Below are 26,137 nucleotides of genomic sequence, written 5' to 3'. Positions count from 1 at the left end.
CATGTGAACCAGCCATGACATGTGTGCACTAGATTTAAAGATCTAGATTTCAGTAACTGTGAGCTATTTTGAGCCCCAGTGTGTGTGTATGTGTATATATGTGTGTGTGTATAAAGTTGGTTTAAAGATCATCTCATGAGGAACATATTGCAGTCACACTGGCTACCAGCAAAAGGCATGTTAGGATGGACACAAAATACAGGCTTGCTCTCTGTAAACCTCCAAATGGTGTTGAATACATAGCCGGGAGGTGTTGGAGGAAGGGGAATTTTCCTAAATGCTGTTTTTTTCCCTTCACTTTACCAACTTCTCCTGCTCCCTTCAGGCTTAATCTTTGGGGAAAGATACTGCAAATCTGCTTGTATCCATGCTGTTAGCTCAGTCATTGACTAGGATAATAATCAAGACTGTAATTCAGCTTAAAGGATCTGTAGGTCTGTGTACTGGTAATGCTGTGATGCAAAATGCTTATCCCTGGTGGCAGACTAAGATCAGTGAAGGCTTCAGCTTCTGGTATATGTTTTTTCTTTAGTTGTAAATACATGCTGATAAATTCCTAAAAACACTTTTCTGTTTTAAAACTGTCATCTTCCTCTGGCTCCTGGTATGTCATGAAAAGTAATCTAAAGTTACTGCTGTCTAGCTCTTCTAAGAAATGTATGATGCCATCTTTCATTTAAAATACAGGTGCAAATATCTAAAATAATATAGGTTATGTTCATAAAATCTGTAAAAAAACTAATTTCTCTAGGCTATTTTCAGTTAATAAAGAGGTAAAAGGATGAGAGTAGGAGCTTGATTTAACTATTTAAATCTGTTTTGCTTTTCCTCCAATACCCTTTTCTGCTTTCTTTTTTCCTTGTTAACTGTACAGCTAGCCAAGGGAAATTAGGCTTCGCTGCATAAATCTATGAACATTCTTTGAATGCTTTTTTCTTCTTCCCTCGTGTTGTCAGCATGGCTAGGGGACAGAAAGATAAACTTCGACGTACCATAGTAAGATTGTTTTGTGGGTCTTTTTGTTGGTATTTTTGCTTTGATCTTTATCTGAAATTGGCTGACGTTTTTATAGTAGTCATTCTTCCTTTTCTGTCCCCCTCTGCTCATTGCCTTGTATTTTACAGTGAGAAATTTTAGAATGTTTTTTTAAGTACATAACAGATGCAATACAGGACCTGACTTACTGTGAATCAGCTGGTACTGCTAAGTCATGTTGGCACGTTTATCATTCAGTTATTCTCTGGTTAAGGATATACTTGAAGACTTTATGATCTTTCAGTAACTTGAGATATGTTGTACAACATTCCTCTGTATTTCACCACTAAATGTGAGTGTAACGTTTTGTATCTGATCTGGGTTTTACGAAACCACTGAGCTTTTAGCTGTAAATGAAGTCAATTCAGATTCAAGTTCCTATTGAACATCCATTGACAGTGTTCTGGAATGTAATAAATTTGAGGTGGTGAATTATGTGGCAGAATTCTCTTATTGTTCCTCATTGTTTACTTTGGAAATCACTGTAACCTATTTCCAAGTAGAGAGCATTTATAAGGATGTCTGAAAGTGGAGCTGTACTGAGAATTATGACTATTTGATGTCATAGTTTTGCCACAAGAATATGCCATGTGGTATAATTTTGGCCAGATTTTTTATTTTTGATAGTGTGTTTATAAATCATAGAGCAAGCAATCTGTCTAGACTGGTACCATGTGACTGGTAATATTTTCCTGCTAATACTAAGGAAATAGGGGTCACATATGAAAATAGAACAGTTTTCAGCCATGTTCCTTTAAAATGCATCTGTTAAGCCTGCAGATTTGGAACATGTTGTTACTCTGCTAATGCATGAGAAGTTACAGTACAAAAATCCCTTGCTGACCTTCTTAAATTAATCTCTCCAGCATTAGTTATTTCCTTATTTTCAGTGGGAAGACAGCTGAGTTTAAATGTGTACAGCATGTTTAAGTGGCAAGATTGGTGCTCTTGAAAAGTTTGTTGTAGTCTAAATTAAAATCAAGTTGTCTTAATACAAAGAAGAGGTATTTCTGTTGTGTGGTACTGCTGTGTATATTTGCTGTATCTATGTAAGTGTGGCTGAGAAAACTGCTGTGCAGTAACATACTAGCTCTAGGTTTAACCCTCTGAGATTTTTACTGCTGTTTGATGCCAAGCTTTCAGATCCTGGGAAGTCTGTCTTTATTTTGTTTTATGAAGGCTGTTTGCTTTCCTTAGCACTTTTTCCAGCCTGCTGGTCTCTACAGAAATCCCTTGAAATGGTATATAAATGCCCAGGCTCTGTGTACGTAGATATTACAGTGCCATTTTGGTCCTGTAATCTCACAAGTCTAACTGCTTGCATTTGCTCCCTGGAAAATGTTCAAAGATAACCATTTTAACCTGAGGTGTAACTGGTTCTGTCATATGTTTCTAGTGGGAAAAAAAACTATCATAAAGCACCAAGCAGGGATTAAGATTCGTTGTTGTTTTTTGGTTTGCTTTTTTCATTGCTTCACTCTGCTTCAGTGAAAGAAAATTTCAAATGCAAATGAGGAAAGTAGATCTGCATAGCCATTACATATCTGTTGCAATCAGTATATTTCTTTGTGGCATGACAGAAGTCTTTGGCTTTTAGTTGTGTTGTGAATCATAATCTCATGATCTGTGAGTATAAGCAGAGCTTGAAAATTTTGTATTGTAGTAGATAGTGAATAGGAAACCTTCAAAAGATATGCCTTTGTTTGTGTGGAATATAAACTTAATTAAATGCATTTAATTGGGAGTGCATTCTGTATTTTCCAGTTAACAGGTAAACTATGAAGATGGCTTATGAATGGTATTTCTCTTTGAACCAACATATCTAACATTTGTTTTAAAGACAAAAACATAGTGAGATGTGATGTGTATGTATGTACAAATTGCTTTCAAATTGCTATATAGCCTGAAGATAAAGTGGTGAAAATCAGAATCACCTTTACTGGCCAAATTTTTATTGACACATACCAAGTGCACAGAAGCTCTGTTACTTCTGGAACAGACTTTTTCATTTCTATCCAGTTTGGAGTGGTGCCACACATAATGTGGTCCTAAAACTTTAGCTACTTTGACAATATAATTAATAATTCTTGTTCAATGTACGCTAATTTTGTGTGAGCCCTATAAACAAAGCTCTACACTTTTTTTTACTGTATTTTTCAATATTGCAAATTAGCTCAATTCTAAATGAAAAGGCATAATTATTTTGAAACCAGTTGTAAATCAACAGCAAAATACCAGCTTGTTTTTCTGTAAAAATACACTTACATAAACAGTCTTTAAAACTCAATTTTATTGTTCTCATGGAGACCTAAGCTGCAGAAGTTTGCTGTATCATAAAAAGTGAATGAGAAAAATAGCATTTTGTTGATAAAATATAATTTTCATGTACTTTGGTATGTGAGCTCCACTCTACTGTTACTTAGGTTCTGCCTTTTATTGTGTTTGATAAAAAAGCTGTACTGATGGATTGCATAAAAGTTTTCAAAGAATCTGATTAAGAAAGTCTTAAATATTTAGTTGTTCAGCCTGGATAGCTGGCACATAAAAGCACAGAGCATTCTCCAGAAATAGCTCTCAAGAAGTGTGCTCTAGAGTGTTACAGCATGTTGGGTTGTGTCAACAAGAGCACAGCCAGTTGCTCATGGGAATTGATCATCCCCGGCTCAGCGTTGGTCAGACCATGCCAGTTCTGGGTCCTGCAAGACCAATATTAATGAGCTGAAGTGAATTCAGCAGAAAGCCTCATGTTGTTTGTGGGCAGGAGCTCCTGCACTGGGAGGTCAGGTTGAGGCAGTGGAGCTTGTTCAGACTGGAGAAGAAACAGTTTAGAGGGGAGCTAAATCACATAATAATCTCAGATGCATAGAATGTTTTGGGTCAGAAAGGGCCTTTAAAGGTCATCTAAGTCAGCCCCTCTGCAACGAGCGGAGACATCGTCACAGGATCATTGAGGTTGGGAAAGTCCTCCAGGATCATTGAGCCTTGGAGTCCTGCTGGTCAGAGCTCCGTCCAACCTGACTGTTTCCATGGTGGGGCATCTATTACCTTACTGGAAAACTTGTTCCAGTGTTTTACCACTGCCATTGTAAAAAAAAGTCTTTATTATTTCTAGTCTGAATCAATCCTCTTTTAGTTAATAGTTGTTACCCCTTGTCCTGCGGCAACAGTCCCTGGTAAAATGCTTGTCCCCATTTACCTACAAGGAGATCAATGACATCAGTGGTGGGGCAGTGAGAGACAGGGGATACAGACTGAACAAGGTGTGCGTCTGTATGTAAAGAAAAAGCTGAGGACAGTCAGGCACTGGGATGGGTTTTTTGCAAAGAGTCTTTGTGGTTTCCATAGCTGAAGGTTTCCATGGCCCAGCTAAAGCTCTGGTAAGCTAACCTGTCCTGATAGCTGACCCCAGGCTGAGCAGGAGTTGGGACCTAGAAGCCCTTGGAGGTCCCTTTTAATGTGAATGACTGATTCTGTGAGTGATCAATGCAGATTTTCTACAAGGCAAATGCTGGTGAAATAAAGATTTAATTAGTCTATTGAGATGGATCTAATCCAACATATTCCTAGTGATTTTCCAGCTGCATTTTGAAAAGCTATGCTTCATATAGAGCAGTGGTAAACCATGTTTAGCTTCTGGAATAAGGAGAAGATGTGGATACAGCTGAGAAAAAAATATATGTGGACTTATGAAATGTTATTTCTGATTGAGCATTACAGGACATCCAGACTCATGTGTCTGGCCTGCTGGGGGTGAGAGGCTGAAAGGAAATGCCTGTAACACTTACTTGCCTTTTCCATCTTCCACATCTTTCACTACAGAAATATGATTGTTACATTTATTGTGAGGCTGATTTTCTTAGAGAAAATTTTCCAAAGCATGGAAGGTTGGCTTTTTCATAATATTACCATGCAAGAATTGCCAGGTTTGCATAGAGTTTAGAGTTTGTCCCTAAATCCTACTATCTAATGGAAATATTTTAAAAAATAATTTCTCTTCCAGTGTGCTCTAGGGCCCTCTTCTATTTGGAAATAAGAATTCTCTGCACCTCCCTACTAGCAGTATTAATACTTGTATCAGCTGTAGCATTTAGCATCCCACAGGGTGGGGTGTTGATTGCAAAACAGGATTTCAAAAATGAAATTTGCCCTGCTGGAACTTTGACTCTTACAAAACTATGAAAATCAGTGTTCTGTAGTAAGAGGTTTTAACAGAGCTGTGTAAGTAAAATGTGTCCTACAATCATCATCCTACATATGAAAAAGAATATTGGTTGAATACAAACATGGCGATGTTGACATTTGTTTAGCAAGAATCAATACCAACTTACTACACATCTAATTTTAGTTCTAGGATAAATGGATTTTATTGCTTGTGTTTCTCTGTGTACTAGGATGTACAATATCATTCTTCCAAATGACAATCAGTCTTCTATTTTGTATTGAGTTTTTAGTAATTTTCTTAGGTGATTAAGTTAATCACCACCCTTCACTAGCATCTCCCTTTGTTTTCATTCATACATCTGAGACTTTCAGAAAAAATTATTTCATTTGTTTTTATCTTGAGAAAGGTTGCATCTGGAAATAAGATCAAAATGAGATCTACTTTTGCTGTAGTGTTGTTCAACATATCTGTCATATTTGTTTTCTTACAGTGAAAGATTTTTTTTAAGACTGAATAGAAATGGTTTGCCAAAATGTCCAGAAAAGCCTGAAAGACACTGTTCTCTCTTTGTGGTGAGTTCTTCCTCATCTCAATCTTTTTTTTTTTTTTTTTTTTTTGCTAGATGTTGAGAATAGAAGTTGGATTAAATTGTTATTGTGTGGTTGACTCAGAGCTGCTCCCTAAGCTTGTACCTTGCTATGAACATCAAATCTAAAGGCTGCTTTGAGGGGCTGAAGGGCATGGGTGAACCCCAGTTTGGATGTTTTATGGCAGTGTGTGGACGCTCATTGAACTTCCCTGTAGGCATGTGTACCAGCCATTCTCTCTGCAACAAAGACCAGCTATGTTTCCTCCTTGTACTTTTTACACCCAAACAATTGCTTGTGCAGCACTCTCTGTACTTCCAGAATATTTGGAATTGCACAAATGCATCACTGCTCTTCAAGGCACACAGCAAGTCTGTGTGCCCTCCCACTGATTTTGCTACATTACAGCAAATTCTAACCAGGATATTTTAGGACACTCATTTTAAACACATGGCTGCCAATTTCAAGTGTTGAAGTGATTTGTTAATGTTGTATAAATGAACTCACTGGCAGTGAAAGCAGCATGTACAGGTCTCTTTAAATGTTGCATTTTAATCAGGAGTCATAAATAATGAGGTTCTGATCTTGTGCAGGATTTGGGTAGCAGTGAACTCAGGAAGGACATCTATATCACTGTGCACATTATCCGAATAGGTAGGTATCATGTTTTATTTGTTGAGCATTTGGCAGTAGGTAAAAGAAAGCTGCTTGGGGCTAGCTTTTGGATTTGCTATAATAGCTCGATTTTTGAATAAACTTTTGGAAAAGAAAATGCCTGGTTTTTGTTGGAAAAATTGCTTGGATTTCTCAGCATTGTTTTACATTATTTATCAGGTATACTGCTAACTGAGTTTAGATGCAGTATGCTTTGTCGCTATCACAAAACAAAATGAAAGTGTCAAAGATGAACTGTGTTAGGATGATGGAGTTGTCATTGGGGAGTCCATTCTTATTCTGAAGTGTAATTTCAAGCATCCTTTGAACACAGAAAAGCTTGTCTGGGCATTTAGTGTACCTCATTGTATCTAATATCTGATGTATATCTGATACTGTTCAGATGAATTTTGTCTTCTCCCTGACTCCTTGAAAAAGGAGGAGAGGGGAAAAATGAACAATATTTCATAAACATTTTAATCTCTAATGCTATAGAAAGATATCAAGTCCTCTAGAGAAAAAGTGGAGAAGAAAAGTGTATGCTTGTGTACTTATTTTAAGAAGTCCTCTGGGCTGTACTGATGTGAAGCAATAATCTTTGGGTCTGCTTCTGACCTCTCAGATATATTGTTTTCTTTGTAAACTGCCTCTAGTTGCATCGGTGCTGTACTAAATATAACTTTTCTTCCTATTTTTGAAAGGCATTTTGGTTTGAAGTGTAGTCACTGTAACTTATGCTGAGTTCAGAAACAATTTACTACAAAGTAACAAATTGTTACTGAATTGTTTCTTTATTTTACAGCCGTGAGAAATAACTTTCCGTGCATTTTTATGCTAATTTGGTATTTCATCAAAATACAGTGTTTTGGTTTTTTGACAAGGTTTTAGAAAATATATGGTAAATTCTGATGTAAGTACAGTTAGAAGAATAAATGTTTTAAAAATATTAAAGAGTAGGATTTTTCCAGTTGTATAAGTTTCAAATATATTCACAGTCAAGTTCATATGTGAACCACTGAAATATGAAAAAGTTAAAAGAACATTTATCTGCTTTGCGGTGTGAAAATGAGCAATTACTCTTCAAGCTGCTGTGATGCATAGGGATATTTGGAGGAGGCATTGTCCTGCAGCAGCTGCAGCCATAGGTGTTTTTGACAGAAATAACGACTTAGTGGGAAAGATAAATAACTGCTAGTGCACAATTGAATAGAATTGATAGAAAGAGGGCAGTTTCAAATGCCAGAACACAGTGAGAAGATTGATAAATTGTATTCAAATCAAATAAAAAAGGCTAGAAAAAAAATTTTGTTTTGCATCTCTTTTCTTTGACTGCCTTCTTTCTTTCCTTGCCATAAATTGTTCTTCTGCCATTTTTCATCTTTTCTCTCTGTGTTTCATCTCTTTATTTTTCTGCAACTGGTCAATTATCCCCATGCTTTCTAGTTGCCTGTAAGGAAAGAGCGTTTGATTACCAAATGGAAATGGTTCAATCACACCTCTCACATAAAGGATAGGTAGCAACAACCGCAGTAAAATAATTCTTACCAGACAGTGAATGTTGAACACTCTGTCATGTTTGAACTCTAAATTTAATTTGATAGTATCATCAGGATTCTATGACTGGGTGTTACAAAGTGGTGTTTGCTGAGTGAGGGTCACGAGAGGATGAGCAGAACCTCTGGTCTGAGACCTCTCAGGATCACCACATGCTTAGTGGACTTGCTGTACCGTTTGCTGTCTGAATCTAGCACAGAGATGGACCAGGTATTTTCCCAATGGGAGCACACTTGGCGTTGTCTGAGCTGGATTGCTTGCTGCCTCCCTCCTGTGGTTTGGAGAGACACAGTTCCATGGGTGATGCACCAAATGTCTGTTTTGTTTGGCAGGACGAATGGGAGCTGGAGAAAAGAAAAACGCCTGCAATGTCCAATACAGGCGGCCCTTTGGCTGTGCAGTCCTCAGTATTGCAGATTTGCTGGCAGGAGATTCAAAGGATGACCTTGTCTTAAAAGTATACATGTAAGAGATGTTTTTTCCTTAATTTTTGAAAGTACCTTCAAGTCATTTGCATCAGAATCAGTGGTGTTAAATGCAGTGTGACTGGACAGCTCTATCTCCTTTCTTTTCCAAAAATGCACAGTTGCTAGGTTTTTTGGCTTTTTTTCTAGCACAGTGTGGAAATTTTGGCTAGTTCTACAGGTATGCTTATAAAATGGGATAATAGTAAAGGTAAAGGTCACATCCTTTGAGGTATTTGTGTATATATCAGCATTTTTCACATTATTCTGGAGCTCTCTTATTATGGCAACATAAAGTGCTTTTTGGACTAATTTTAATGCCTTGTGCTGCCAAGGGATCTAGTGGAAGTACTTTGTAGCTACAGAAAAGAAAAACAAAACAGCAGAGTATCTTTTTATGAAATAAAGCAACTATATAATAGGAATAACAAAAATATAGAAGACAGTGCTGGAGAATGAAAAATCAAAAGTAGATTTAGAATTGAGTGCTTGATTAGATAATGGATTTTGGCTGATAGCAATTGGCAGAAAGTTCAATTTTCTAGTAGTAACTCAATGCATGCAACTTCCTGCTGATCTTGGACTTTAGAGTAAGAACTGTTTTGTAGAGTGGTCTGGGACACGTATTGTCATGTGTGTGAGAAAGCTCTGCCCTTCCCAGGGGTAGCACTCAAATCTTGAAGGCATGGGTGTCTTTCCTCTGTCTCCATCTGTAGTGAATTAGAACTGCTGGAATTAGTGCTGCAGAAAAGCAGTTTAGCGCAACACTGGGCAGGTGGGCTGGCTCTTATTTAGACTCCCAGAACATTAAAGTCAGATAAATGTTCACTCTTGGTTAACAAATTGTTAGTTTTGTCTACCAAATATATTTTTTCACAAAATTTGCCTGTTAGTTTTAAGATAACAAAAACAATGGAAGAAGAATTATCACTAGAAATCACATCATTAGAGTCAGGTTTTCATCACAGTCAGGTTTTCCTTATGGAAAACCAGCTATTTTCTAAATGTATACTGAAATGTAATTTGCTTTTTCATTCACTACCTCCTGAAGATAACAACCTTTTTAAGTAACTTTGAAGTGTATAGCACAGATTTTTCTGTTTACTAAGACCATCTCTGAGTCCTGTGTCTCCTTTGGAGTGTCACAAGACAGATTTCTGTGTGGGTTAGCCCTGAAGGATAGATCTATACAGAAATGAATTTGGTCATGGCTGAGCTCCTCAGCATAGCTGTTCCAATCTTTCTCCTATCCTTTGCCACAGGAAGCAGGTGTTTCATGGTGCCTCTCTCAAATGGCAAGGGCACTGTTTCCATTGAGACAGGCGGTTCCATGGGGCTTTGTTTGCTCCCACTGTGTTAGTTGTTTATTGAGCTAAAGAGGATTTATTTAGGGATATGGGAAGTTGGTCTGCTGAACTTGTGTTCCCATTTCAGAATTTAAAAAGTTATAATTTTTCTAGGTGCAACACAGAGAGTGACTGGTATCAGATCCATGAAAATATCATTAAAAAGCTGAATGCACGTTACAACTTGACAGGCTCCAATGCAGGTGAGTCATTTGCTGCCTTTCTGTTTGCATTCTTAGGGGTTTCTTAGTTTGCAAACTAAATAGCTCTATTGTAGAAAGACTAACATCACTAACATCTATGAAAGAAACATTTTTGCACATAGAGAAAAATAGTCAGATGAAAATGTAAAATACTGCTGTTCATGTGTGCATTTAAAAGTAACAAAAATAAGTTAATTTTTTTCAAGGAGCTATATAATATAAACTTTTATTCTGTGCTGAGGACCTACAGCTTGCTGGAGTTCTGTTTAGTTCTGGAGCTGATCAAATTATTGATCCATATTGCTTGACATTTCTTCTTCACATTTTCACCAGGAATATAAAATTTGCCATGGACATTGCTGTCGTGTTTTAGGAATGATATTCCCCAGTTTAGTATTCACACTAAAAAGCAAACCACTCTCCTGCCCCTTCTGGTGGGATATACGAAAGGCAGAGATCCTGAGGTGGCATAAAAACAATTCACTGGAAAGAGCAATGAGATAAGAGAAAGAAACAGAATCAGCAGCAATATTAGTAACAAAAGTGTACAAAAGAGGGTGATTCACATGCAAATGCTCACCAAGGACAACAATCAGCAATGGTGGATGAGTTTCCCCTCCCTCCAGGCTCTCTCTTGACCTCTCCTTCCTGGAAGCCAGAGTTCCTTACTTCCACACCATCCATGATGTAGCTGCTCTAGAACAGCAACCCAGACAAGCCCTCATGGCTCCAGACCTCACCCCTCATGGCCAAAACCAGAACAATCATCTATTACACTTCAGAAGAAAATGGAAGTGCAGTTTGCATTCCTGCTGGTAGCTTTGCATTCCACCTGAGCAAATGCAGAGTCGTAATTTCAGAATTTACCAATAGTCCCCATGGTTAGCTGTATGTTACTGGAACTGTCTGAGGTAAGTTGGGGTGTGAGACTTAAGGAATGGGACACAACTGACCTTTGCTATTATGAGATGGTGGTTTGACTCACAGGAGATGATGAATAATTTGTATTTTTTGTTTTCTTTTTTCAATATCAACTTGCTAACTTTTTCTGAATTCTGTCATTCAAAGGGGCCATCAAACCTGAAATGGAGGCTTATGAGTCTATTGTCCCTGTATTCAAATGTTGGTTTTCCCTGTGAAATGTCAATTAGTTGAAATATACCCATAGAGAAATCTCATTTTCAAGGTTTCAGTATTATATTGTATTTGTAATGCCTTTCCTGTAGCAGACTTCAGGCTTCTTTTAACTGTATTGTACATTGCAGGCTTCTTTAACTTGACTTCAAGCACAATGTTTGTCTTGAAAATGTATGTTAAGCTATCTTTAGAGGATAACCAAGAAGCACATAAAAGCTCGTTTATCAAGACTGAAGTTATATATTTAGCCATTTCTAATTTGATTATTTTCTCATAATAGAATCTAGCCCAATATATGCATATATTTAAGGTTTAGAATATCATGGATCTTATTGGACAATAAGTATGAAAATCATGTACTGAAAATAGATACATTACTGAGTAAGTTTAATGTTTGGCTTCTTAAATGTGTGTTAATCATATTCATCAAGAAAAATTTATTCTTCGTCGTTCTGACTGTCCATATAACGTGTGCTTACTCTGTGATACATTGCTAATCCTGCTCTTCTCTCATGAAATTAAAGTTCACAGTTAAATGTGCAGTTCTTAGGAGACATTGGATAAATTTGAATACTCTAAATTATGTGAATATTCAGCATGAAAGATGTGGCATGTGAATGTTTTTACATGTTGCAGGAGGCTGGAAACTAAGGGTAGCAAATGGAAGATTAGCTGCATTTTGAAAAGGATTTTCAGGGTAAGGGAGGCAAAGAGGGAAGAGCAGCACAGAACTCCAGCAGTGGATGTGAAGGCTGGAGAGAGGAGGAGGAAGTGAGCAGTAATGCCACTTCCAGCACTGAGCAAGTGAAAGATAAACTATGGAAGGTTGTTTATAGCACACACATGAAATTCTTTCTCCTGTGACTCCTTAGCAGCCTGAAAAAGCACTTGCAAGGTTTTAGCAATATGTTCAGATACTTCTGCTGACACCTCATGGAAAATATTGTTGTTACACTACTTTTTATTTTTTATTTGCTGTCTTTTTCTGTAGTAGTGTTCTGTGGCTGGTTCTGAAGCCTCATTAGCTTTGGCTGCCACCTTGTTGTTGTCAAGAAAAGATAACACCTTGCATTACAGGAGAGAGATGTCTTTTCTCTCCCTTAGGAACTGTTGTAGGTATGTGCCAGATGTAGGAAAACTTGATGTTTTTGGGTTTATATTACACTTGCCCTTTTCAAATCACCTTGAATACTTAGAAAATACTTAAAAAGGAAGCATGGTAAAAGCAACAGCAAAGATGCTTCAGACTATTGTCTGCTCTCCAAGCTTGTTCCCTCTTCATATTCCTGTACAGTTTCTTTCAAGTCAGGAGATTTTACATGTTTTAGTTCCCACAAATTGTTGTGTCCCCCTGCTAAAATAGTTTATCAGATAGTTCATAATATTCTTCAGGAAAAAAAAAATCTTCCTTTTTTTGTGGCAATCTGAAAAGGAACTCAAAATGTACTTTGAGTGTCTTGCATGTAAAATGCATAGTGACATACTATAGCATTTGTGTTTGCCACTCAGTCCCCCGGTGCCAAAAACTTAACTTACCTTTTCTGCTTGAACTCATGGCAATTCTTAAGTACAGAATCCTCTCACATCTTATTCTCAGCTTGTGTCTAAAAATGATCAAATAAAGTCAAATGACTGTCATTTGTTTATAAAGCTCAAAAAGGAGCAGGGCACAGACGTTCATCCCCATTCCTCTTCTCAGTGGTGCAGGAATGGAAGGAAGGGTGCATTCTCATGGATAATTTAGTATCCTTTGCTGGAGTGGGAACAGGAATGTGTTTTCTGTAAGAATTTCCAATCTAACAGAGTGGAGCAGCAGGTAGTGGATGCAATTCCCATTCACCACTGGTCTTTGCAGCTGGTGTAAGGTATCATGTTGCTGGAAAACACCTGGGTGCCTGGTGTAAGGGATGAAATGAATATTGCAAAGGCCAAATTGTACAACCTTTGCTGCATTTAGTAGCTTTGTTATTTCTTACATAGAGTTTCTGGTATTTGTGGAATGTCATTATTACACAAACCAGATTTCAGTAACATCTGGAGCAGAGTTGGCTGTAAAATCTATTTTCTGTAAAATATTTTTTCTTAGAATTAGAAGCTGGTTACTTTGTTTTAAATATTAAATGCAAAAACAGTGGAAAACCTAATATTCCTGCATAGACATCACACCTAATTGCATCAGTTTTATGAGGAAAATAGCACATTTCTATTTTTGTATCTGTGGAATCAGAGATCTGATTTGGAAAAGGATTTTCAGCCAGTCTTGCATGTCCCAGATGAGCACGCTAATTGCTTGGCTTCTCCAACTTCCCTGCAGCAACTGTTCAACTTTGTATATGATCTGAAAATATTCATGATACCATGGGGAAAGTGGAAGTGGCTCTAAAGCCTTCTGAGTAGCACATAATTTTCTTAAGTGTGATCTATATTCATGTCCTCTTACCAGTCTCTCAGAGGAAAGATTTAAGCCTGGATCTCATGATGTATATGAATGTTCTCCCCAGTGAGTTACCTGATAAAAATCATATTTAAATGTCCATGAAATGCACTATGAATTTCTTTTTCTTCACACTCCTATGAAAAGAAAGACTGAATGACTTACTTTTAAGGAGAAGCAAGACATTCTGGTTTACTCTGCTTTTCCCTTTAGGCTCCTAATAGTCTCAAGTGTAAGCTTTTCTGTAAATGCTGATTGGGATTTCCTTATAACAAGTTTTGAAAAGTCTTGCCTCATGCATTAATTCTTGGAAGCTGAGGAAGGGATACATGTGATTTTCAGTTGTGACAGCAAAGGGGGTAAAAATCCTTTTTAGTCCTATAGAGATTAAATTACTGATGTAAGAAATTATAAACACCTCTGGCTGCTCTGTAGCTTTGAACTCGTGTGGAGTCCATGGAAATAACTGATGTAGTGGGAAAGTCTTTCCTTGTGCCATTATCTTGGAGTGTTCTGATGAACTAGACAAGACTGATGTAACCTAATTGCATTTGTACTGAGGACAGTGTGGTTTATTCTGTGGTACCAATGCCAAACTTACTTTGCAGCTCCCCTGGGAACACTGTTAATTATACATTAATTGCTGTGAGTGCTTGAAACTAGAATTCCTTGGTTGAAGCAAGGAGGTCTTGAAGCCCATGTGTTGACAGATGTTTGCCAACACTACCACCATGAAGAAGGACAATCTGTCATCTCAAGGAGGAATGTTATTCATCAGATCACACAGTAAGCTGGGCTGGAAGGGTCCTCAGGAAGTTATGTGGTCCAGCACCAGCAGAAACAGGAACCCACCTCAGAGTGAGATCAAACGTTTTTGAAGTTCAGTGAGGATGCTCATTCAAAGGCAAATAATTTTAACTTTATTTCAACCAACCTAAAGTAAGCTTCATAGAATATCCTTCAGTGTACGGAACTATTTTTACCTCATATGTGGGACTTTTTTTCCACAATATACCTGCCACTGAGTCTCTGTCTCAGTGGTCATATAAGGCTTGGTCAGAAAAGACATGAGGTAGACCAGCCCAGTGCATGAGCTCATCTGACAAGATGTAAGTTCTGGGGCAGGGATGACAGTGGACACAGTTGGTTAGAAACAGTGATATGTGCTTTGGGGCTTTCTCATGCCTGTTCACCTGCATTCAGCAGCCCCTTGGCACTGTGATGATATAATTTCTCCATAGTTACTGTCAAACACGGAGAAATTTAAGGGAACAAGTACCTTGTCTGTTTCATTTCCTCTTTCACAAAAAGTAAGCTTTGGCTTGCAAATTCCTTGGGTTGGGGCAGGAAGCGTCTAAGTGTTATTATTTACCTTGCAGGGGAGAAACTACGGAGTCCCCTTAATCAGGGAGCATCATTTTTTCACACTTGTGAAATGAAGAGCTACAAGAGATCAAATGCAGCAGGGAATTGCTTGCTCAGTATATGTCTACAATAAATAAATTAAAAAATAAATACAATGCATATAAAATATTTATATATATATTTATATATGTTTTAAAATTTATATATAATTAAAATAAAATACATATAAAATATAATGAATAAATTTAAAAAAAAAGGAGTAGAGCTGTGGTAACTTGAAGTATTTTCTAGCTACCAGAAGTAATCTGTGTTTACGTGACACTACCCCAGCAGCTCACAGCATTACCACACTCAGAGTTGTTGCAAGGAGAGCTTTTTCCTGTGAACCACCACAAGAAATCTCAGATGGGAAACTAAATGTGCATTCCCTGCTAGGGAGAGCTATGGGTTTTAGCCAAAAAGAAAGCATAGGCTTACAGTGAAGAATTGACTGGAGCAATGAGGACGAATGATAGCCGGAGAATGATAGCATGAACTTCACTGAGGAGGTAAAACAGAATGAAGTACATAACTTTTAGGCAACTCCTGGGCATATAATTAATCACAGAAAAGATTCCTGATGTTTGCGTTTTATCAACAAGGTTCTCAGGTGTCAGCATTGCTTTGAAATGTATTTTTTATTTCACATCACTAACATTTAAACAGCAAGTGCATTTGCTTAGTTACTCTAGTTCTAGGAAAAGTTATAAATCTGTCATTTTTAATCTTTGTTTTGTGACAAGGAGATTGTGTATTCCAGTTTGATGTCTTTAAGAATTAGTTGTCACTGCAGGCAGCTGTTTGAAATACATTTAAAATAAGAATACTACTCTTATGTGCTTCACTACATATACAATGAATTAAGGCATTCTTTTTTGTTCTCAAAAAATGCTAAAGCCAAAAGATTACTCATATAGAGAATTTTGCACATGAAGTGTTGTTCCAAGATCATTTGGCTCTGAAGAGATAAGGGTGTAATAGAGTCAAATTCATGTTGTTTTCAGGGAAGAATGAAAAATGTGCCATTGTGGTACTGCCAGGGAGATTATCTACTCAGTAGAAACTATGATTTGTTGTTCAATAATAGAATAATAGAATCATAGAATTGTTTAGGCTGAGAAAGGCCTTTAAGATCTTGGAGTCCAACCATTAACCCAGGGCTGCCAAGTGGGTCTTTTAAATATCTCCAGGGACAGTGAGCCAAGCACTCCTCTGGGCAGCCTTTTCCAAGGCAACTTGTAACTTGAGAGTAGGGAGGGACCCCACCTCACTGCAGCCTCCTTTCTGGTGGTTGTACAGAGGGATAAGGTCTCCCCTCAGCTTCCTTTCCTCCAGATTAAGCAACCCCAGCTCCCCAGCTGCTTCTCATAAAAACTGTGCTCCAAGACCCTTCACCAGCCCTGCTGCCCCACTCTGGACATGCTTCAGCACCTCAGCTTCCTTCCTGTGGTGAAGACCTCAAAGCTGAACACAGGATTTGAGGTGAGGACAGGGGAACAAACCCTACCCTGGTCCTGCTGGACACACTCTTGCTGCCTGTGGTTCAAGTGGCTCTCAATTTAAACCCAGAAATTCCTAGGTAAGGCTGCATAATAACAATAGCTGGCTCATATTTCTATCTTAGAGTTGCATTATGTTTTTATAAGCCTTTTCCAAAAATTTCTTCTACTTGTTGGATATAGTGTTGACTTCCTTCATTTAATCTACTAAAAGAATACAAAATCTTTACACTATTTCAAATTATTAATATAGCACATACACAAGATTTTAACTTCTTCAAAGAATATATTTATAAGTTGTTTACAATTGTTACCTAGGTTCTTATGTTGGTGGGGATTAGATTTTTAACATTTTGTTCAGATACCTATTAAACATCTGTTTCCTTTGAAATAAGACTCATAACTGGAATACAAATAGCTAAATTTCTAATACAATTCTGTTTCCATGAAGAACTGCACTTCATGAAGGAGAAAATAACAAGTGTTTCCTTGGAACCTTTTATTTGCACTAGAAGCAATATAAACCACTTATAATTGCAGAATTGTGTATTTTGCACACTCCATAATATTCTAGCTAACCATCTAGTTTGTAAAAATGTAATTATAAAAATCTTTGTGCAAGATGGTTCACCTTTGCAGTGTAACACTGTAGTGTGCAAATGGATGTTGCTATGCCCAGTGACTTGTTCATAGAAAAGGGCAGCAGTGACGTTGTTAAGGTGAGAACTGGAGACAATATTTCTGAAATTTTTATTGTCTTTATAGGGTAGTTAGGCTAGATGCTTATAATAGTAACTTAGCCTTTTGGTCCTTCATCCTGTGGCAAGTCTGGCAAGAAATACTTGAGGTTCTCTCACCTACCTTGTAAAGAAATTCCAAGCCAGTTTTGAATGACAGCTAAATCTCATTTGCATTTAAGTGTCTCTCTTCCATTTGAGGAAGAAAAACATCCCTACTTTATACACTTGAGGGCATTTCTGACAAAAATCTTGACAAAAGAGCTCCAAGAAAGCTGTCAAAGTGTTGCAATGGCATTGATGCATTCTTTTTTTAGTGAGCTAAACCTCAGAATTTAAAACTGAGGAAAAGAGGAGTTTGAAGTTTAATTTGATAATTCCAATTAATCAGAATGAAGTCTTCAAAAAGGCAATCAAGGACTGAATCTACCTCTCCTTCTTTACCTCTCTATTCCCAGACTGTAATTTGTGGGATTTTCTACTCAGAGTTTTCTGTGGCCAAGATTTATACAACTGTTGGTCCCAGATCACATTAAATCAGTAAACCATTTGTTTGTGCAAATCTGCTGGTTTTACCTTTATCTTTTTACCTTGTTACTTAAAACACTACTGGAAATTGGAACACCTGTAAGCCCTCAAAAAGCTTTATCATCTTTAGGCAGTTTTATTTGGACAGATGCCTTATTTTATTACTTTTCTTTAAATACAAACAGTGCTGAACAACATTCTGTCCGAGGTTGGTTTTTTTTTCTTCTATCAGTTTTCTGAGCAGCTGCTAGGCATTTTCTTCTTAATATGATCAAGGACTCTCTGCTGCCAGTAGATAGAAGCTGACTGTAAATTATTTCCCCTGCCCCCAGAAGCCCAAATGCAAATAAAGTTGGTCTATAAGCATAATGAACAGATGCCTTTTGTCATAACTAAGTGCAGAAATAAATAATGCAGCACAAAAGCTGTTTGAAGGTAAAATGACAAATCTAACAAAAATCTGGGATGCTTATTCAGCAGATTGACAATTTTCTGCATTGTCTTTCATCTAAATAATAAAAATCTGTCTTGGGTTGAAATTTAGTACAAGTTAATAGTAAGAAATTTCATGTGCTTGCAAAAGAAATAAAAGCATATCTATTTGCAGTGCCTTACAGAGTATTGTTGTAGTGGTTTCAAAACTGGGGTAAATAAAGAGTAATAGCTAACACAAGATGTTTTAATTATCACTGGGGAGGTAATTGAAGCTTTTTTCTGAGGGGACAAAGCTAGGCTACAGACATTATTAAAAAAATATGCCAGTCCTTCAGAGACTGGATAATAATTTTTGTTATGTTTTAGCTCCTAATATTCTAGAAGTGGAAAATGTATAGTTAGGAAGTTTTTGATGGCTCCCAGGTGTAATAAATGGTGTAGTGGTCCTATCAGCCACAGTCAGATGGAGTGTATGGTGACATGCTGCACATTTCTATTTTGCTTTGTCTGTGAACAGCTGTCCCATCACAAAATGCTCTATGTTTTTCTAAAACTAATAATTTTGCTGTGTGTCCCTGCTGTTGGGAGGGATGCAATCCACTAGATCACGTTGCCCAGAGCCCAGTTTAACCTGGCCTAGAACACTTCCAGGAATGGGACATCCACAATTTCTCTAGGCATCTTTTTTCAGTGACTCGCCACCCTCACCATAAGGAATTTCTTCCTCACATTTGATCTGAAGCTCCTCCTTTTAGTTTAAGGGTGATGTATTTCAGCTTGTGAGTTCCTCTTCAATCTCCTTTGTTTTGCATTGTGCCTGAGGGAGTCCCTCTTAGGCTGAATCTGCACTCTCTGAAAATCTGAATGTGATGTTTCAGTATGTTTTAAATTATGTTAGTTAATGCTTATTGGTATTCTGGTAGCTCAGTTTTTAATAAGCATACAAACTCTAGGCCCTTGCAAAATGTGAATTGTTCCATCTTTTTTAAAGTATCTCTTCCCCATGATTTTTATTGCATTTACGTGGTTCCTCAGTCATGGTGGGTGTCTACTTTCTTCTGGAAGTTTGTATTTTTACAAACGCATGAATATGGGATTGCTGTGGCTTGCAACTGGCCACAGGCTTTGTGTTTGGCTGACAGCAAGGTCCTCTTTACCTATCTGGCTTTGACTGCCTGGACTTGTCTTACCCTGTGTTGTTCTGACAGGAGATTTGTTCTGACTTGTAAAAGCATATATCAAATTACAAAATAATCAAATTTATCTGCCTTATTATAGCTCTTGCTTAGTTTTGTGCAGTTGTGTGGTGGATGTATGCTTTGTATTTAACAAATACCTGTGACATGTACTTAGTGTAGAGTTAACCAGCTGTAACCCTAGACTAACATGGAACACAGAACAATAAAGACATGTGACCATAACAGCTTGGAAGTACTGGCACAGGATTGTACTAGCGGCCTGTGGACAGCTCACCAGTGGCCAATTATTGGTCATCAAATAGTGTGGGTTTGAAAGCAGTTCTGGGGGCAATCCTTTGATATACAGTATGCTCCTTTTGCCCATCTCAACATCCTGAAAGTAATATATTGTGGGGAATTCAGGCAACCTGTTCTGTAATGTGGGCATCACACCTCAGCAACACTATGCCTCTTATGATTTTAGACCCTTAATGGAGGGTAGCCTGGGTGTCTTCCAAAATTTGTGGAGCTTTGACAGAGCAATCTGAATGCTTACCTGGGAATTATGTTCTTTTCATTGATTAGGTAGAATACGTGTGCTCCCAACTTAAGCATTTTACCAAAATTATCAGTTCTACTTCTTGTCAATTCCCTTTTTTTGACAGCTGGGTCCTCAGTGGTAAAACTGTTAACTTGAAGACTTGATTTTTGGAGGTCGTTCAGATTTCCTTCTCTGTGCATCCTTGCTTTGTTTCCATTCTGGCTGACTTTCACTCTTTCGTATTTACTAGCCTCTTTTCACCATTTAACCAAATTTTTTTAAGTAACTTTGCCATCTGTAATCCAGTGTTCTTCATTTTTCTGAAAAGCTGGGGAATGCATGCCATTTATATTCCAAAGATGTATTTAAACTATAAATAAAATGACTAACCTGTGTTTCAGGTGTGTTCACTGAGAGATTTCTTGATACTTTTGGATGTACAAAGATGACTCTTCATTCTCTAACAATGAATGCCATGAAATGCAGAGCTCTATATCTTTCTTTCCTTGCATGAGCGAGTGCTTAAAATCCTTGACAGATAGCCTTTTTCTCAAGTTAAAAGTGTTTAGCCGTTGATGAGGTGTTTTTGACATCTGATTTTAAAGTTAAATAAAATTCTTCAAGGGAATCTGTGAAATTTATATTGAAAGAAAATTGAATTTGGAGTCTTCAACCTTTGTTTAGAAAACACAATAACTTTACACCAGGTGATGTACAATATCTGATTAATGCTGTTGTGGTTGATGTGATCTGTAACAATAGCAAATGGGTTTTTCAGGTTTCCAAGGAAACAGTGCAATGGGGGCATATGAGGGCATGATTATACATGTGTATGTATGACAATTTCTTAAAATATAAAAGCAGCAAGATTTGGGATGGTCTAAATATCCATATTTATCAGGGAGCTATACCCAGCCGAGCTCTTCCCATACAGCAATGAAAAACCTTTCACCTGCTCTAACAGAGCCTGAATTTTGCTTTGTACCAAGCTTCTGTACTGTCAGCTAGCCATGGTGTGGTTTGTTTTCTCACCTGCCCAAATAATGATTGTCACTTCTTCCTAAAGGTCGTTCACTGTATAACCATAGAACAAATTCCCCTATAAAAATAATTAATATCCATGGCATTAAATACAGTCCTTAAAATAGAAAAGACTTTACTGAATGCTTTTTCTTGTAAGATTTCTTTATGCACCCAGTTGGAGATGTGTAGGCGAGCTGTTTTTATGAGAAGGAAGGTTTGGTCAGAGTATCACTTTCTGTGGAGATGGCAAAATAAGAAAATGTAAACATAGGTAAGGGGAAAAATATAAAAGTTGTCATGGTAATTATAAATATGATCTGCTGGAGCCTGGACTGGCAGTACATAGTGTGGAGTTTTGAGCCCTGATTTTAGCAACTGCCAGACTTCAAGTAAATTTATTCAGTTGAACAGTAATATGGTTGTAGGGAAAATTTCTTTCAAAGCCAAAAGGACTGATGACCTTGTTGTTCAGTCTGCGTTGTACATGTTATTTGCTTCAGCTTAATCTCAAGTTCATTATGACTCTTCTTCTGAGTTGTCTGTTTATCTCCAGTTGTTGAGTGCATACAAAGCTTTTATCTTCTCCTTGATCTGTGTGTTGACACAGGATATGCCGTAGTAATGCTGAAGGTCAGGCAAGATTAATCTTTACAAGCTGTGTCATTCTGACACTTGCCTCAGTGATTATATTTGCAATAACCAAAAGGCATGCCTGTTGCTTTTGTTAATCTCAACTGTAATGAAGTATGCTCTTTGCAATTTATTTGTGTACTGCAGATGTAGTAGAAGGAGTTATGCTTCCTTGGTTCTAGAGGAATAAAAATTGGAAAATAGTTAAATGGCCACCCTTGCATTTTGCATGTCTTCTAGCGAACATAATGAGTATGATTGATTAAATCCGGTAAATGTTGAACAAAAATTGTAATTTTAGTCCTTATGAAATTACTGTTCCTAAGACAGTAATTATATTACTTACTAGAATTTTTTCTTCAGATTTTAGATGAATAAATTATATAACTCTGTATGAGTTGATACAAAGTGATACACTGTGATGAGACTTCTGTGTTTCGCCCATAGCTCAGGGCAAAAATTATATGTGCACTTTTTCTTGCATGTCAATAAAGGCAGGGTTGTGTTGAAGGAAGTGAAAAATTAAAATGATACCAAATGCCCTGATAGCAAAATTTCTCCAAATTGACCTCTTTCTAGTTCTCTTTTTAGTTACAACTTTAGTCTGTCCCTACTGATATAATTTTCATTCATGTCATTGTGGTTCAATTACACATCAGTAATAATTTGCTAATGTTTTCATAGGTAGTTGTTTTCAAGTCTTTACTGATTTTTTGATGTTGATACCCTTCACAAATACACTTTAGAATTGAAGTAGGTTGGCTTCCCCTGAGTTTCCTGTTCTCAAGAATGCATATATACTTGCAAATACATAAAATTTTTAAGTAGTACTGATAATCTGTTTGAATGTCTAAGTTTTCATTGTTTTTCTCTTCATTTTCAGGTCTTGCAGTTTCTCTTCAGTTGCTTCATGGAGACATAGAACAAATTAGGAGGGAGTATACATCCAGATTTACGCATGGAGTATCCATAACAAGGAAACTAGGTTTTTCCAATATTATAATGCCTGGTAAGTTAAAGAGAAAGCTATCGTGCTAAGCAGTAAAAGAAAGAACTTATGAGAAATTACTTGATTTTCAAATGAATACTGCATTCTGAAACATCTTAAACAGTTCCTGAGATTTTTATATTACCATTTTTTCATCAAGATAGAAGAAACTGTGTCCCAGTGGCGCCATTACATTATATTGTATAGTTGTCATGCCAGTGTCAAAACAACTATGGCTATAGGAGCCTTTTTTGAGAGATGGAACCCCCCTTTATACAGGTGAAGATGAGTGAATGCAAGACTGCTGAGCTCTATGCAGGTAAAAAGATAACCAGCAGAACCAATTCATAGGAGCTGGTAGCTTTTTAAATAAAGACTCACAGAATTTCACTGATACTGTACAGCTTCTGCTTTCATGAGGTTTGTTTCTCCAAAATAGAGATGACTGGAAATGGACAATAATATAGATGTAGAGGCTTCATTTTGTGTATATTATATGACAAAATAGGCAAATACTTTAACCAATGCTAAAGAGTGTGGAAAGATTGTGTCAGTGTGATTGTGAAGAAGCAAATAGCAGAAGAAGATCATAGAACAATTTATAACTACATCCCTGAAATGAAATTTTGTAAACGTTCAGTGGGTTGCTGAAAATTAGGAAGTAAATGTCTCTTTAAAGGCAAAGCATACTTTCAAGCAGATCAGTTTGGCATGATTATGCTGTTATGTTGTTGCTGAGAAATGTTGCAGGGAGGAGCTCACATCTTAGTTTCAGCTGAGTCCACGCATACAGTCTTGACTTTCTCAAATATAAATCATCCCCATGACTTTCAGGTTTTTAATAGGGACTATCTTCTTCATATAAGGATCTGTCTTTGCATTCCTGTGGACCTAAATCAGAAGTAAACTGGGGTTCTGAGGCAAGAATAAATAAACTTTCATACTTCACTGATCGAGGAGGTCTTAAACAGGCATTTGAAACTCAGTAATGAAGCTCAGCTTTAGCTGTGAGCATGTCTTTCTCTTGAACTTCTGCCTGAAACTTGACAACTGAGAATTCACTCTTGTGTGCTTCCTGCCAATTAAACATCTGTCCTTCTGCATCCTTGATCAGCACTACTGGCCACTTAAAACGTGCACAATAGCACAAGTTAATAAAACAGTTTCAGCACTACAATGAAAATGGTGTAACTGCAGTATTTAGAACAATGAAATGCATAAGTCAGGTGCCATTTAAATTGAAGTTAGTTTCTATATATATGCCTAATGCAAGCAATTCAATTGACATTTTATGGCTTATTAGCTAGGCTTTATTTGTTGTCTTACTGTTGGATTTGAAATTTGAATAAAATGGGTGTTGTAGATAGCAGTGGAAGCAGTTTTACTGAGCACACTGTAACTCCTATTAGGAATAATTTCCCCAGTTATCTATGATTTAGTGACCTGCTGCTCTGTGTTATCAAATTTGCTAAGTTCTATGAATAGATCTCTTATCCCTTCATTTTCCACTTGAGAAATAACACAATGTACTAAACTGCAAGAAACATGTTATAGCAGGGTAGTGTAATCAGCTGCTGGAGGAGTTTCTTGACTCAGTTTCAAAGAATTATGCAGGTTCACTTTGTCACTGTTTAAAAAATAATGGGTTCTGGTATACTGCTGTCTCAGTCCAATTGTATGCATGCATGAGTTTAAATAATGTACAGCTTCTGTGTGTGCTGGCATAGAAGGGATTTCTCCTAAAGAGAAATAATCATCTCAGTCTTGCAATGATGAGTTTCAAGGACTAACCAGAGTAGTATGCCCTAGGCCCTGAAATGCCCTCAGCAACCTCGCCTTTGAAATGCTTTTTTAATTTAAAGCTCCTCTTTCATTCTATTTATCTTCTGGTGGGTTTTTTTTTTCTCACAGATAAATTAGAGAACTTCATCTTTTGCCACTAGAAATGGTCATTAATTAGATCTTACTTTATATTTTTGTTGAAAGGGTGTTGCTGTGGCTAATTAACACTTAGGTTAGTGTTGTGAATAAGACTCTTGAATTATTCAATAAGAAATGCTTCATGCTGCTAAACTGCAGTATCTCTCTTAGAAATGCCATATTTTAAGTATCTCTCCTATTCTGGTGTATTTAAACTCTCTCTGACCTTCCTTTTTTGTCATACCAATCCTTTTCTCTGTGGAGGTTTTGCTGTGAAAAGCAACTGGGGTCAGCATACATGCCAAACCAGAACTGACAATAATAGTGCGTGTTTTTATAGAGTAATGTGTTTTGTGTCACTGCAGCTTTGACAGACTGAAGCCACAAATACACTGTCCAGGACCCTTGGAATTTCTTAATGAAGAACTCCAAGTATTTTAGGAAATGAAGTAGATGGATGGAAAAAAGTATATGGCTATGATTTAAAAAGTCTGTGAAATAGGTAACTTTGTTCTAGCCAACAAAAGAAGGGCAGGCAGTGGAAGTGTCAACTTGTGAGGATAATCAATATGCATTTTGTAGGTTTGACCAGGATTTCAGGGCAGACTCCATGCAAGCATTGGTAAATTCTCTTCCAGCATTCTAGTGTGCTTGTCTGCAGATATACAGCCAATATTCTCAAGAAGCTTTGTACAACATTGAAGGACATCTATGCTTGCACACTGAGTTTCTGTGTTCACCACTTCCTGACAACTACATCATTATTAATATATAACATTAAACATTTGGTATTTACAAATCTAGTATACTTTTGAGGAGCACTCTAAGGTAAATTTACATACAAAATAGGTAATGAAATATGAAAGTCCTTTTCCTATGCATACTTTTACCAGCTTTTTTGCTATTTTATGTAGTTCAGTGTTACGGAATCTCTTTTCAAATTTGACTTAGAGCACCTGTATCAGTGCATGCCTTCAGTGCTGTTCATGCTCATGTGTTATACACGTGCATGTACACGTTCTTTGGCCCCAGTGTGGAAAATATCTAATTCTGTAAATAAGCCTGATCACTAATATGTGTTGCCTGGAGTTTTTAGAATTGGAATAAACCCTAGTACAGCTGTTTGTCTAAATGAGGACTTAACTGGCTTTGCTAGATGCCCACTCTGCCTCCCAGTTGTAAATAGACTAAACTTTTGTGTAGTAAGCATACATACAGGTGTATGTCTTCTTTAGTTGTGCATTCCAGATCAGAACTGCATCTGCTTTGCTTCATTTAAGCTACACTGTTCTTAACTGTGCTAAGTCTATTACTGGTAGTTTACTGGTAGTTGTTGTCTTAACTGCTTGGTACATTCAAAGACAAAATCCATTCAGTGTGATACAAAAGCATTTAAAATAATCTCATCATCTTCCTGTAGAATACTTTTTTCACTAAGCAATTCAGTGAAGTCCAAGCCTTCCTTCCTGGAATTTTGCCTACAAACTTCCTCTATACAGCTTTGTCTATAGTAATATGACAAGATAATTCTGACTTAAAACAGCTAGGGATTTGATTTTGAAAGGCTCAGGGACTTAGAGACTGCAGCTCAAAATGTCTTTATCCATAAAATGTACTTTGGTGTGTAAACCATTGGCCTGTTGGCTGACATCTCAAAAGAATTTCTCAGGTAGATATC

General features: G+C 37.1%; 1 protein-coding gene across 4 annotated transcripts in view; it reads left to right on the top strand.

Moving 5' to 3' along the window:
* Positions 1 to 26,137, top strand: part of DOCK4 (dedicator of cytokinesis 4) — a 223,140-nt gene that overhangs the window by 105,745 nt on the left and 91,258 nt on the right. For all 4 annotated transcript variants that reach the window (XM_058023697.1, XM_058023694.1, XM_058023696.1 and 1 more), the window contains exons 9-13: positions 5,688 to 5,769; positions 6,378 to 6,438; positions 8,325 to 8,457; positions 9,917 to 10,005; positions 22,435 to 22,560. In XM_058023697.1, coding sequence (XP_057879680.1) covers positions 5,688 to 5,769; positions 6,378 to 6,438; positions 8,325 to 8,457; positions 9,917 to 10,005; positions 22,435 to 22,560 — 491 coding nt within the window. The remainder of the gene's footprint in view (positions 1 to 5,687; positions 5,770 to 6,377; positions 6,439 to 8,324; positions 8,458 to 9,916; positions 10,006 to 22,434; positions 22,561 to 26,137) is intronic.

This window comes from Melospiza georgiana, chromosome 4 (genome assembly GCF_028018845.1).
Source record: "Melospiza georgiana isolate bMelGeo1 chromosome 4, bMelGeo1.pri, whole genome shotgun sequence".
Classification (NCBI taxonomy): domain Eukaryota; kingdom Metazoa; phylum Chordata; class Aves; order Passeriformes; family Passerellidae; genus Melospiza; species Melospiza georgiana.
Note: the sequence above shows the minus strand (reverse complement) of the source record. Positions and strands in the feature narration are given on the sequence as shown.